General features: G+C 39.6%; 1 protein-coding gene across 2 annotated transcripts; it reads left to right on the top strand.

The window, feature by feature from the left end:
• The first annotated feature begins 279 nt into the window (after positions 1 to 279).
• On the top strand, positions 280 to 13319 carry slc46a2 (solute carrier family 46 member 2). Of its 2 annotated transcripts, XM_011481943.3 has the most exons (8): positions 280 to 1194; positions 5089 to 5259; positions 5358 to 5576; positions 5668 to 5839; positions 8436 to 8519; positions 9379 to 9535; positions 9710 to 9794; positions 11837 to 13319. In XM_011481943.3, the coding sequence occupies exons 1-8, from the start codon at positions 733 to 735 to the stop codon at positions 11858 to 11860; spliced, it is 1374 nt and encodes a 457-aa protein (XP_011480245.1). In that variant the 5' UTR covers positions 280 to 732; the 3' UTR covers positions 11861 to 13319. The 2 variants fall into 2 exon arrangements, with proteins under 2 accessions (XP_011480245.1, XP_004075048.2); XM_004075000.4 differs by lacking the exon at positions 9710 to 9794 and having other exon boundaries at positions 295 to 1194.
• Positions 13320 to 13623: the final 304 nt, after the last annotated feature.

Genomic DNA, 13623 nt, shown 5'->3' with positions numbered 1-13623 from the left:
TTCATTAGAAAGTGGCTCCTAAGATGTGGGGAGGACCTTTGGCATAGAGCAACCCCATCCCCCCTTCCCCTCCCCTTTACTGAGAGCTTGGAGCAGATAGCTTGTGGCCCATCCAGCGTATTCTCTATGTCACAAATACAATCTTATTCAAACTGCTATGCTTGATTCAAAACGAGTTGAATAAATAAATTCTCAGAAATTGTATTTTGCGTTTAATTTACTATATATGTGCCCTATCATCAGAGAAATGTTACAAGCATGTGTTAAAAATTCAATTTTCGTTGGAGTGGCTCTCTGAGGTTTGAAGAGATCAGAAATCTGCTGAAAGCAGCCCCGCTGTTTGATTTTGGGTCACGTGGGAAATTCACCTGCCCATTCCTGTTTGACAAGGTTTTTTTTTTTGGCCACGTGTTCTGGCAGCTAGAAAAGAGTTTCAAGATTTTTTAAATGATTAAATAAAGAAGAATGCCTGCTGGGGACAATCAGTTTAAAATCAAAAAGTGGAACCAGCCTCATCTTGATAAATGTCTGAAAGTATAACCCAGAATTAAACAAATCCTGTTATATGAGTATAATAAAAGAAGTGTAATATTTCCTCATCCTCTTTCGGATCAGGGGTTTTCTGTCCGAAACTTGGATGCAGATCATGAGGAAGTGTGCAGTCCCGCCCCGTCTCTGCGTCGTCTCCCCTCCGGGTGCTTTCATTCTTCTAAAAGCCTTGCAGGGAGCAGCATGGAGGTGCTGCTGGTGCTGTGTCGGGGCGCCTCCGCCGCGCTCCGGCACGTGGAGCCGGTGATCGTGCTGGAGCAGCTGGGGAACACTCTGTTTGAGACGGCGCTGCAGATGGTGGTGAAGGACCGCAGCGCCAACGCCTCCAGCGAGGCCGACCAGCAGAAAGCCATGACGGACTTCTACCTGACCTACAACCTCATCATCCGCTTCGTGCCGATCGGTCCCTCCCTGCTGCTGGCCTGGCTGAGCGACCGCGGCTGGAGGAGAGCGCCCGTGGTGGTCCCTCTGAGCGGCTACCTGCTGTCCAGGCTCCTGCTGCTGCTGGTGGTTGTGGGCGGATTCCCGCTGGGCGTCATGTTTGCGGCGGCGGCGCTGTTCGGCCTCACCGGGGGGTACAGCGCCTTCTGGCCCGGAGTGATGACCCTGGTGTCGCTCCGGTCCTCAGCAGCGGAACGCTCCAAGGTCACTTTTGTTTACTCATCTTTGAAAGTGACGTCATTTTCTAAACACGGGAGGCCAGTGCTGAACTTTTTTTTTCCCTCGGAAAAAAGGTTAAGGTTACGACCTCCGTTGGGGTTAATTCTATGGAGTGATCTTTGTGCCATCACACTCACTGTTTGAAGGTAAAACTTGAAACTCAAAAATCTATTTTGGACTTGAAACAGAAACAGAAAGAAAATTCTCTCTTCTGTGCTTAGAAACACAGATGTACCACAAAAGCCACCCAATCACACGCATAGACATGGAGGTTGATCCTGAATCTGATTGGTCAAAAATTTCAATCAGATTATTGGATTTTCTGGCCAATCAGCACCGACCTTTAATGCCCATGTCTGTGATTGGCTGGCCTTTGTGACACAACTCTGTTTCGAACAGAAAAGAGAGACTTTCTTGAGTGAAAACCTTTTTTATTGCAAGTATTTTTAAGTTTTAAGAGTAAAAATGTTTTATTTGCACATATTTGTCAGTGTCAAATGCAAAATACCTTTTTTTGAGCACAACCAAATATTAAGTTTCACAATCAAAACAATTAGTGTTGCGCTTGGAATAATTTCACAAAAATCCCTCCGTATGTTACAGCTAATGCAACTTTAACTTGCATTAGCTGTAACATACGGAAATTTGTGTGCACAAAATGCAAATAAAAATTCTAGTCTTTGGCCACAAAATACTAAATTCTTGCTACTTAATGGAACTTCACAGACTATTAAAGCTACAATACTGCTAATTTACTTCCAAGGAATGCTAAATTAGTAAATTGTGGCTACAGAATGTTAGTTTGTGCCCGTAAAAAGCTATTAAAATGCTAATTTTTTTTCTCAATAAACTTTATTGCACATTTTTCAATTTACTGAAATTCACATTCAGTTGCACAATAAAGAAACAATTGTTAATATCAAAGACACATATAAGACCAAACAACAATAATAGTTATAAGCCCTGTGTGTGGTTTTTTTTAATTTCTTAAAGTTAGGGTGAACAAAGGTTATAAATGTATATAGAAAAAAAGAAAACAAAATTAAAAAATAGGCAAAGGAATAACATGCTAATTTGTGGCCACAGATTATAAATTTAAGGGAACAATTACTTTGCTATGTAGTTTTTGACACGTTCTTGTGGCATTTTTTTATTCAAACAGGATCAAATCAGGAGCAGATTAAAAAATTATGCAGCTTGAAAAAGAACTTATTTTTGACAAAGAAACTACTCTGTGTGGGCCACAATCTCCCTCCTCTGAGCTCTAGCAATGGGGAGGGAAAGGGGACGGGGTTGCTCTGGGCTAAAAGTCCCGCCCACATCTTTAGAGTCAAATCGCTAATGAATTTAAAGTTTTGGCTAATAATGGGATAATTATAATTTTTTTTTTTTTTTTTAACTTGTCCTGTCCAACAGCTAGGCAGGCAGATGAAAGCTGAGGGCCTCTTGTGTTGGGCATATTTTACTTTAACAAGAGGGGTTATTAATCTTCAGACAAACCAAAGGTATGTCTGAATAAACCCCTTTTGTAATTGAGGCCAAACTTTATTCATTTCAACCATGATTGAAAATCTTTGGTGTTGGACAGGACGGAAAAGGAAAGAAGGGAAGAAGAGGGAGGGATGTCGGGGGGGGGGGGGGGGGGGAGATAGTGAAAGGGGGGGGGTAAGACCATGAAGCAGCATAGAGCAGACAGGTTTACTGGTTGTTTATCGTTACGGTACAGTTCAAATGTAGTACAAAAAGGGCGGGGCCTGTTCACACACACTCAAATATTATCAACACACCTACTAGCTGCAAAAAATGTCCACATGTCAGCATGTACACAAAACAGATAGTGTTCACGAACGCATACCTATGCCTTTAAACCAACTAGTGTGAAATCTTTCATTCATTCAATCATGCAAACTATAAGTGCAAAGGTGAGCTAACACCTGTGCTCAGGTGAGTGTTTATGTTCTTCTAAAATGGATGGTGGAATGTGAAAAGAAGGAGGAGGAGCGCCCAGCCACCCCCACACCCAGACCCCCGCCGCAGCAGCAGCGGCAGCCGGAATTCCCCCAACGCCACAAGGGAACAGGCAGGGAACAACCGCCCCCCGGGCGACCAAGACCGCCACCCAGGCCAGGGCCAGCAGGACCGCCGCGAGGCCCCCAGAGCCAGAGAGCAGGGAGGCGCGGAGGGAAAGAGAGCGCCGCCCCAGCCCAGCCAGGAAAGCAGCCCCCCCGCCGCGCCGGAAGAGCCCAATACGGCATAATTATAATTAAAAGACCACTGAGAACGCTTCTAAGACAATGATGGGAATGGGACTTTAAACGAAAAAAAAGTAGGGAAGTAGCTACTTGAATTACTTTGTGTACGAATTGTGCTATACAAATAAACTTGCCTTGCCTTACTTTTTTAAAACTGCAAACCAAAAAACACAATTTTTGAAAAACATTAGTTTATCTATGTATTTTATTACACTAACAGCTGTTTGTCTATATTTTTGCTCAGACAAAAATGTTTTTCCTTTTATTTTCATTGGATTTACTTCCTGTAACGTCTAAACACAAAAAAGTTCAAAAAAGTCTCTTTGGTTAAAAATGTCCTTGTTTAAATTAAAAAAAACTTTTACAAATCTAATAATATAATCGCTTATTACACCAATGAGTCTGCTTGGTGTTTATTGGCTGGAAGTTTGAAGACACAGAAATGCTCCTGCAATTTTACACGTTATATTTAGTGGAAGCCACAACCCCAACTCGGCTGCTGATGCCACAAACACAGTTTAAAAGGGGCCCAAGTCCAACAGGTTTGTTTTTCCAGGAAATGATTTAATTGCATAGCTTAAAGGGAGGCTACACCAAATGATTAATACTTTACCCAGATTCAGCACCAGTTCATAGCTTACAAATGCTGTAATATGAAGAACCTCACTTTTATAATTTCCCTTGAATACCGTAGAACAAATAATATCTCTGTTTTGAAAAATTGTGGACTTGGGCCCCTTTTGAACTAACCGATTCAATTGTTTTACACATTTTTGAACTCCACAGTTAGACTTTGAAGCTAAATGATTCATTGCAAAGAAGCATCTTCTAAGCACAGACATTCTGTATTTTATTTTCTGTAAATTTAAAAAAAGAAATGCATTTTTCTCTCAACTTTCCTCTTAAGGTTGATTTTACTAAGTCATAACATTTTTTTAAAGTTAATTTTGCTTCACCAATTGAACATAAATCTGTTTGGTATGGCGTTTCATTGCTGCCATAACTTGAACGAGTGCAAAGACAACTGAGCGAGTGTATTCAGGAACTGAGTGAGGGAACCTTACAACCGCGCAGGCGCAATTCTAACCGAGCGACCCCGCATTTTACAACTACACGCCTGCAATCCTAACTGAGCGGTGATCCTGCTCTCACTTCCCCTTTGCGCGCTAGCTGGGTGTGCGCAAAGTGTTAAGGTTTTTTTTTTTTCACTTTGGGGTGCGCTTGTTCAATATATGGCAGCGATGAAACGCCACAGTTTGGCATTCTGAAAAATTGGAATAAAAAATTTCACGAGGAAGTTTAAAATAAAAAACAAATCAGGAAGAACAGAGCGAATGCGAAAAGAAATGATGAAAAGAGAGAGAAAAAAATCCCTTCAATTTAAAGTCATGTTAACCCCCAATGTACTATATCAAAGTTAACCCCTCCATTTCTTTCAAATATATTCTGCTTTAATGTTTATTCAAAGCTACTTTGTTGTAATAAAAGTCAAATTAAGCAAAGAGAACATTCAACCTTCTCGTCACCTTTAATAGTCCTTTTTTTAATTCAGTTTTGACAGAAATATTCACATTTGGCCCCAAAAAATGATGAATAATCTCATGAATCTTGATGTTACACGGTGCAGGTGATGATGAGAGTGGAGCTGCTGTACGGAGCAGCAGGTCTGGTGGGCAGCTTGGTGTCGGGACATCTGTTCCAGCTCTACACCTCCAGTCTGGGTAACGGGACCATCCTGCTGATTGTGAGCGTCCTGCTGCACCTGCTCTGCCTCTGCCTCGCCGCGTTTGTGCTGCAGGTCAGTGGCGCCTCTTCTGCTGCTGCTGGTGCTGCTGCTGCTGCTGCGGCTGCTGCGGCGTACTCAACAGAGGCCGACTGTATTGGTTTGGATTACAGGTGAAGCATGTGAGCCCCGAGGAGCCAGAAGAGAACCACCGGCTCCTCTCTCCAACCTCCCACAATGCTCCTGTGGTCGAAGGCCCGGCCAAGATCGACAGATTGAACGTGGCTCTGCTATTCGTCGCTGCATTCCTGTATGACTTTGCAGTGGGAGGAGCTATATCCTTGCTAGGATCATTTGTCCTGAAGGCGCCGCTCAGCTGGACCGCTGCACAGGTTTATCTGTTTGGGCCCTTTGTGGTTGTATTAGTGTTTTTGTCTGACTATCTTCTCTCATCGCTTCGTCTATTTTTCTTTCTTCCTTCAGGTGGGGTACGGGAACGCAGCAGGCTGCGGGATTTTCTTCACTAGTTTCCTCGGGGTTGTGGTGTTCCGGCGCTTTGCCAGCGAGGAAACAATCATCCTGATTGGAATGCTGTCCTTCGCCTCAGGGATTTACCTCATGTCCTTCACCACAACAACATCCATGTTCTACATCGGTGAGACTTAACACCTTCAACCAAAGCAGATTTGAGTCAAATGACATGCAAAGAGGAAAATAACAAATCCTAAATGTTCCTGTGACAATAATCTGCACCACAACACTGTAGGAAAATTAGAAAGCAACTGAAATTCAAGGACAAATCACAATTCTGGTTCTAGTTTGAATTTTTTCAACGTCTGAATTCAGTGAAAATCTTTGTACTTCAATAAAAAAAATCTCAGGGTGTAAAGAGAATTTAAAAATAAAACCCTTTAAACACATTTCTTCCATTGACAACAACATGCCCCAAAAGGCTCAAACAAATGACATTTATAGTTAGTAATTGTGAATTTAAAGTTGGGATTTGTCAGAATTCTGATGTGAAAGCCAAATTTCTTCGATTTGAATTTAATTTTTTGGAGAAAAACAAAAAATAAAGTCAAAATCAGATATTAAAGGGGAAAAAACAGTTATGGGAGTGTTGTAAAAAAAAAAGAAAAGTCCCAAATTACTAAAAATCAGGTGTTAAAGTCAGAAAGCTACGATGGAGTTTTAGGGCCACGGTGAGGAAAAAAAATTCTGGCCAACATGACGAGATTAAAGTCGTCATGTCGACTTTAATCTCATCATGACGAGAAAAAACTCAACACAAAAAAGTAAATGACAAGAATAAACTCGACACAAAGTTTCGAGAAAAAACTCGTTGTGTCGAGATAAAAGTCGAAATAAAGTTTCGAGATTAAAGTCGCAATGTTGCGCGAGAGCAGTAAGCTGAGTCTTTCAGGAGTATTTTCAATGTTATGGCTAATGTTAGTGAGCTAGTGGCTTTGTATTTAAGAGTTTACGACAGAGTTTTATGGCCACCAAAAAAAGTAATTTTATTAAGAGATAAAAACTCGTAAATTTACGGGAATAAAATTCATAGATTAACGAGGAGAAAACACAGAAGTTGTCTGTTTATCGGAGCCTAGCTTGAAGATGAAATATGTGGAGCCTTTTGTGAAGCTTTATTTCCGGATTATAGGTTTAAAACAAAGAGATTCTGAGCCTTTTGGCGATTCAATATCAGATTATTGTCAGTGGAGCAGTCTTTCCGGGGTTCGGTGTCGGTAAAGCGGACTTTAATATGCAAAATAAGGAGCTCAGAGACACGTTCGGGAGGACCGCTGCAGCCTTTATTCTCCTTTTCATTCACATAACCTGAAGTTCATCTGTCACATTACGTCATGAACCTCTCATCCTAATACCAATGCGTAAGTAAACAGTGTTACATACGCCCCCTCCTGCAGATGAAGCGACCCGTTTGATCATTAAAAAACATGGATGAATGAAAATAGTCTGTTATGTTAGCATTACAACGTTGAAAAAGGCAAAAAGTGCTTCTCCTCCTCAGACGGAAGCGTCACACAGACGGTAGAGATCTTGTCTTTGGTGGAGGAAGAAAGGATTCAAGCAAACAGCTGCAGGGACACCCGATGCCTTCATCGGGCTGCAGAGATCCTGCAAACCAACCATCAATAAATAAAACTTTAATGAATCGTAACTCAATCAAATGAGCCTCCAGACATTTGGAACGTTATCAATAAACATTCAGCTCACCTGTTCAATTAAGTTTAGTCGGTCTGCTCTGCTGCTGCACGGCGTTCACCTGCTGCTCTGCATGCTCACTTCCACAATAATCTCGTAAATTTCCGAGTTTTTTTGTCTCGCGCGCAACATTGCGACTTTAATCTCGAAACTTTATTTCGACTTTTATCTCGACAAGGCGAGTTTTTTCTCGAAACTTTGTGTCGAGTTTTTTCTCGTCCTGACGAGATTAAAGTCGACATGACGACTTTAATCTCGCCACGTTGGCCAGAATTTTTTTCCTCACCGTGGCCCTAAAACTCCGTCGTAGAAAGCAGACTACATTTTTAGAATTATATTTCTTCATTGTGGTTGGTTGCTCCTATTTTGTTTTCTTGACAAATAACTGATCTAAATGGAAACACTGCCGTACATTAAACAGAAGTCATCAGCATTTATCATCAGAAACAGGAAGGAAAATGAAGAAGTGGGAGCAAGCAGTAGCTGTAAAAGGCACACTCTCAGTTTTATTTTGCCGCATACTTACACAAAAAAAGTCCCAAACTGAATCAGCAGCGGGTTTGAACTTCAAAATCTTATGATGACAATGTGTTTGCAAAAAAGCAATAATTCAAATAATTAAAATCAAATGTGTTGGTTTTAGGTTAGCTACCTGATTTCCGATGTCTGTGCGGGGATTAAACCAACATATAATACACAATTTAAGATTACTTGATAACAAAAGCTGAACACATTTATAGTTTTTCTTTTCTAATTTCCACAATCTGGTTTAAGCAGTTGGAACTTTCCATTCATGTCAGTTAAAATAAGAATTTTTAAAAGTGAAGCTAGCATGCAGGTTTTGGGTAAAGCTAGACTTTCTTTACCTTATTATACCAGTGTACCAATTTGCATTGCCAGTCTTTCAAAATAAAAGATTAAATTAAACAAAAAAAATCTTTTTACTTTTGCTTGGCTGAGATTTGGCCATTTGTATATATATGGAGGAGTTTGGTGCCTAAAATGTATGTAAAATGTTTGTGCAGCTCGCTCCCTGAACCTGTTTGCACTCATCCCCATGCCAACCATCAGATCTCTGCTCTCCCAGCACGTTCCTGCATCTTTATGTGGTGAGTGACCAACCGGCACATAAGTAACCTTAAAAAAGGCATTTTATAATGTAATCTGTGCTTAAACAGGAAATAGAACCTCACTTTAGGCTGCATAGTTGTTTTTAAATAAAGATCATGTTAAATTAAATGTAGCTTAGCCAACAGCATCTTTACCACTGGGGAACCTGCAGGATTACATTTGGTTGTTGTTGTTTTTTATAGCTTTTTTTATTCTTGCTGTCTGCAACCCAAAATAAACAAGCAAACAAAAAATTGTCAACTTAAAAATGTAGAGGAAAATATTTCTTGGGTTCTCCATAGGTTAAATGGACCTGCTTTGTTGTTCTGTGAAGCAGCTTTTAGGCTGTTAGCACAGAGGAATGACGTAAAACAAGCTGCTGTTACGTAAAGTGAAGTCAGGCCCTTTATGTTCCTTACGTTGTTCAGAGAACGATCTGCTATTTCCTTCCTCTTTCTGGGAAACACAGTATGCCCTCATTGCAATTTGACAAGGAAAGAAGCGTTGTGCGAATGATCAGAACCAGAACCAAAAATATGAAGGGTTTGGGATCTGCCCTGCTTTTAACTAGACCATAATGAAAGAAAAAAATGGACTAACCCAAACAAATATTAAAGAAGAGTAAAGAATAAAGTTTAATAAACTCAGCATAAAACAAGAATTTATCAATAGTAAGCTTCTTCCTTATTTTATTTTTATGAAACGTGTCAAATAATTTTCTTTTGTATTATTTGACAAAATTAAATTCAGCTTGTGACAACATCTCTTTCTATTTAACATTTTTACATTTAAAAAACAGAATACTCCGTTAAATGATTCTCTTTTAGGATATAAATGCAGTTTGTTTTTTTCTCCCAGGTACCGCCCTAACCTGTCTGCAGATGACCCTGAAGCTCGCAGGCATAATCTACATCCCTGTTTTCACTCACGTCTACCAGAAAAGTCTGGAATGGCTCCCAGGCCTGGTCTTCCTTCTGTCCAGCATCATTACCGTCTTTGCCATGATTCCCATTAGGTACCCAGATTAGGTTTCAGCTTTATCTGTATTATTTAATCCATGCTTATAAGCATGTCAACAATTGCAAAAAATTAGACCAGAATTAATAATCCCGTTTTTCTTGCATGGTTTGGCTGGGGGTGCCACTAATACTCAAGTGCGACTTATATTTGTTTTTGTTTTTTTAAATAGCAACAACTGCTGGAGGGCACTGTTGGTGTTTCAGCATTTGCTACTAACGCCGAAAAAGAAACGCCGTTTAAACGGAAGATTGCAGGTTCGATTCCCACCTTACGTTGAAGTGTCCTTAGGCAAGACACTGAACCCCACCTTGCCTCTGGTGGAAGGTTGGCACCAGTGTTCGGCAGTGGAGCCGCCATTAGTGTGTGAATGTGTGTGTGTGAATAGGACTGACTGTAAATTGCCTTGGGTCTTCAAGGAAGGTAGAAAAGCGCAAAACCAGTATACGTCATTCACCATTTATGCCAGGGATGTCCACAATTCTTTAGCATGCTAGCTACTTTTGAGACAACTGGCTTCAAAAAGATCCACCTATATATACAGTATATATGTATGTGTATTATATGTTATATATATATATATATATATATATATATATATATATATATATATATATATATATATATATATATATTTGCATCAAGGTCACTCATTCAACTTCAGATTTGACAGCTTATACAGTATTTTTAGTATAAAATGCTATGTTTATATACTACTAATCAGTAAAAGTACACAAATCTTTATGAGGTGACAGTGCAGGATGTGTAGAACAATACTATTCAGGGCATTTAACCCTTGTGCTATCCTAGGCACTTTAACATTGGGAGTTGGGTCATCTAGACCCACTAGACAGTGCTCTGAACCTTTTTTCTTCAATGATTTGTGATCTTCACTATGGTGTCCATGGATTACATGAAATCTTTCCACCTTTATCCACCTTTGTCATGGTAGGGAGAACACGTCAATATAAGGGTGGGGTCATCTAAGATAGCACAAGGGTTAATAATTATGCACCAGTGGCATTTTATTCAACTTCAAACTTAACAACTTCTAATATATATTCAGTCAAAAATACTACGTTTTTGTACTAATAACTCAAAAACTACACAGTAAGAGTACACAAATCGTTGTGAGGAGATAGTTTTGTCGTGTGTATTAATGCTATTTTTGTAGTAATACTTCATTAGAATAGATAAGAAGTTTTATTATGAAAACAGAAAGCAGCAACAATCCCGTTTCATGATCTGCTGTAAGCCGTGTAATAAACGGGTCAGACAGGGCGCATCGGTCTCGCTTCCAATCAAAGAGGCATCCGGGCCTCAATAAACACTCCTGCAGAGGAAAGAAGAAGGATAGTGCACTCTGCGTAGGTAAATACAGTGACGCATGTTTCAGGGGATGTTCCATTGGCCATTCTGCATGTCAATCAAGTGACTTATTACACTGGATGTTGATTCGCTGACAAACAAAAAAATATACACAGTACAGACCAAAAGTTTGGACGCACCTTCCCATTCATTTGAATGGGAAGGTGCGTCCAAACTTTTGGTCTGTACTGTATATATGTATATGTATATAGATGTATATTTTTTTTTTTTTGATGGCCCGCAATTACCCTGATCCTCGCCCTACATTGGGCTTAGAAATACGCGATCAAGTGACCACTTTTAATGACAGGTCAATATAAAAGCATATTTATGCATGTTTCTGGCTTCCGTGATCAAAACTCCCATGTTCACATGTTACTTCACAAGTTTTTATGTCCATTTTCAGGCTCTACACACAAAACGGGCGGCGGTTGAACGTGTGTCAAAGCTTCAACCCGTTGAACGTTTGACCAATCAGTCAGGGACTTGGATTTGGTAGTGATGTATCGGTAGAATCTTTTTTAGGACACAGAAGTGCCAACCGCTTGAAAATTGACCACGAAGGAGAAGTTAATAAATGCGCTTTTTGTCCGGACAGAATTATATGACACCAAGTCTTTCTTATATCGGAATAGAAAAAGCCTGGAAAAAGATTAGCAAGGTTTGTACCACTTCGACATGTTGGACCAAGCCTCTTCCAACATTGATGCATGCGCTAGTTAACACGCTACACACGCCTGGTGTGTATGTAGCTTTACATCTTACTCCAGTACGACTTATTTATGATTTTTTTCTGTAGTTTTTGGTGTCTGGGACTTTATACTGCAGGGCCAATTGTAGTCCGAAAAATACGGTACTCCAAAAAACTGTATTTGAGAATCCTGTTAACAGATAAAGTTTGTTTCATGTGAAATATTTCTTCTGTTTTCAGTATTTTAGGCTGCAGAACGGCTAAAGGAAAACATCGCCATAGCATCCAGGAGGATCCGCGGTGCTTGAACCAGTGATATGTTCACGAGGGCGGGGGACTTCCCGCTCTGCCGAGGAACATGGCCACTGTTGTCTGAAGCTAAGAAAATCTAAGCTGTGCCTTCGATGTCACTTCCTCTGGTTAAAGTGGCAAAACAACAGACTGCTGCGTCTGTTACAGATGGTATACAAACAGGAAAGAATACTCCTAAAGGGTTTTCGTCACAAAGAAAGTCCCTGCTGGGCTCAAAAAAGGAAGGAAAACTGAAAAGAAACGTATTTTTTTCACTCATGTGGCCCATTTTTTTATCATCTACTTTCAGTTTTTATGCATAAAATGGTGAGTTTTTTGATTCTTAGGTGGATTTTTGAACTTTTTGTCTTAATTACAGAGCTATTTGGGTTTTTAAAGGTGGTGTGAATCTCATCGCCCGTTGGTGATTCATTTTTTTGTCTTAGCTTAAAATATTTGGACTTTTGCATATTTTTTTTTGGTTGATTAAGCTTTCTAACAACAATGTACTGATGTTACACTAACTGGGCTGTTGATTAATACCAGAGCTTCAGGCCTTAATGTTTCTTTACCTGCTAAAAGCACTTTTCAGATTGGACTAGACCACCATAACCCTTGTGCTATCCTAGGCACTTTAACATTGATCAAAGATCAGAAGAAGAGCATAACTGTTGTAATCCGTGAGCAGACAGTCAAAGACAAACCTTCCTGTCATTCCAAACTCCTTTGTCCTCAAAGACTAAAGATCAAACTTTTATTCTCCTAAAACCATCACATTTTTGTTGAATGTTAGAAAAGTTCCTTTCATTATGAAGTCTACAATGAAGATTACAATTTACATGTGATTGCCCTCTAGTGGAAATTTAGAGAAATTACACGAGGCAGATTTTTCATATTTTAGGACATTAAAAGTCACATTAAAACAGATCTGTACAACTTTGCAAAATCTATTCACATACCATTGATCGTACATTTGAAAATATGGCTAAAATATCAAAAAAATGCAAACAAATTGAAAATAATATTTTAGATTTAAATCCCCTAAAGACTAAAGTCATTTTACCATGCAGTATATAGTCAAATCACCATGATGGATTTCATAGATGTATGCGCAATGTAATCATAAAATATTATTTGACCTTGATTTCTAAGTCCTTTAGGTTGCTGCCAGCAACCAGTCCTTTAGAAAAAAGGTATTTTTTCTGGACCTGCTGCTGAAGCTGGATTGGTTGTAAAGGATGTCTTGGGGAGTGAAAGAGTAGCCATGATTCCTGCCGTAATTCAGGTACATTCTTTGGTTCATTTAGGTTCGCACTGTGATGAACCACACCAGGGTTCACGTAAATGTGTATTGTTTTCAGGAAGGGAGTTTTCTAGAGACAAAACTTGATTTCAGGTGAAAAAGAATCAACCCTTTTACTGGAAAACCATTTTTAAAAAAATCTCTAGATTTTTACTATAAAGTAACGTAAAAAATGTATATGTGCATTTTGTATGTTTGGTCATTCTGGGCTGCTGCATATCAGATTTTTTAAATACCTTTTTATTATGAATGACGACATTTTGCTGCAGCTTTAAGGTATTGTATGGATGTAACCCTTGTGCTATCCTAGGCACTTTGACATTGGGAGTTGGGTCATCTAGACCCACTAGACAGTACTCTGAACCTTTTTTCTTCAATGATTTGTGATCTTCACTGGTGTCCATGGATTACATAAAATCTTTCCAACTTTATC

Source organism: Oryzias latipes, chromosome 12 (assembly GCF_002234675.1).
Source record: "Oryzias latipes chromosome 12, ASM223467v1".
Lineage (NCBI taxonomy): Eukaryota > Metazoa > Chordata > Actinopteri > Beloniformes > Adrianichthyidae > Oryzias > Oryzias latipes.
Note: the sequence above shows the minus strand (reverse complement) of the source record. Positions and strands in the feature narration are given on the sequence as shown.

Excerpts from the sequence above, each read along its gene's own strand:
- slc46a2 (XM_011481943.3), top strand. The coding sequence starts at position 733 with ATGGAGGTGCTGCTGGTGCTGTGTCGGGGCGCCTCCGCCGCGCTCCGG. Across the intron at positions 9,536-9,709 it reads TTTGCCATGATTCCCATTAG|CAACAACTGCTGGAGGGCAC; the intron begins GTACCCAGATTA and ends TTTTTTAAATAG. Across the intron at positions 9,795-11,836 it reads GTTTAAACGGAAGATTGCAG|TATTTTAGGCTGCAGAACGG; the intron begins GTTCGATTCCCA and ends TTCTGTTTTCAG.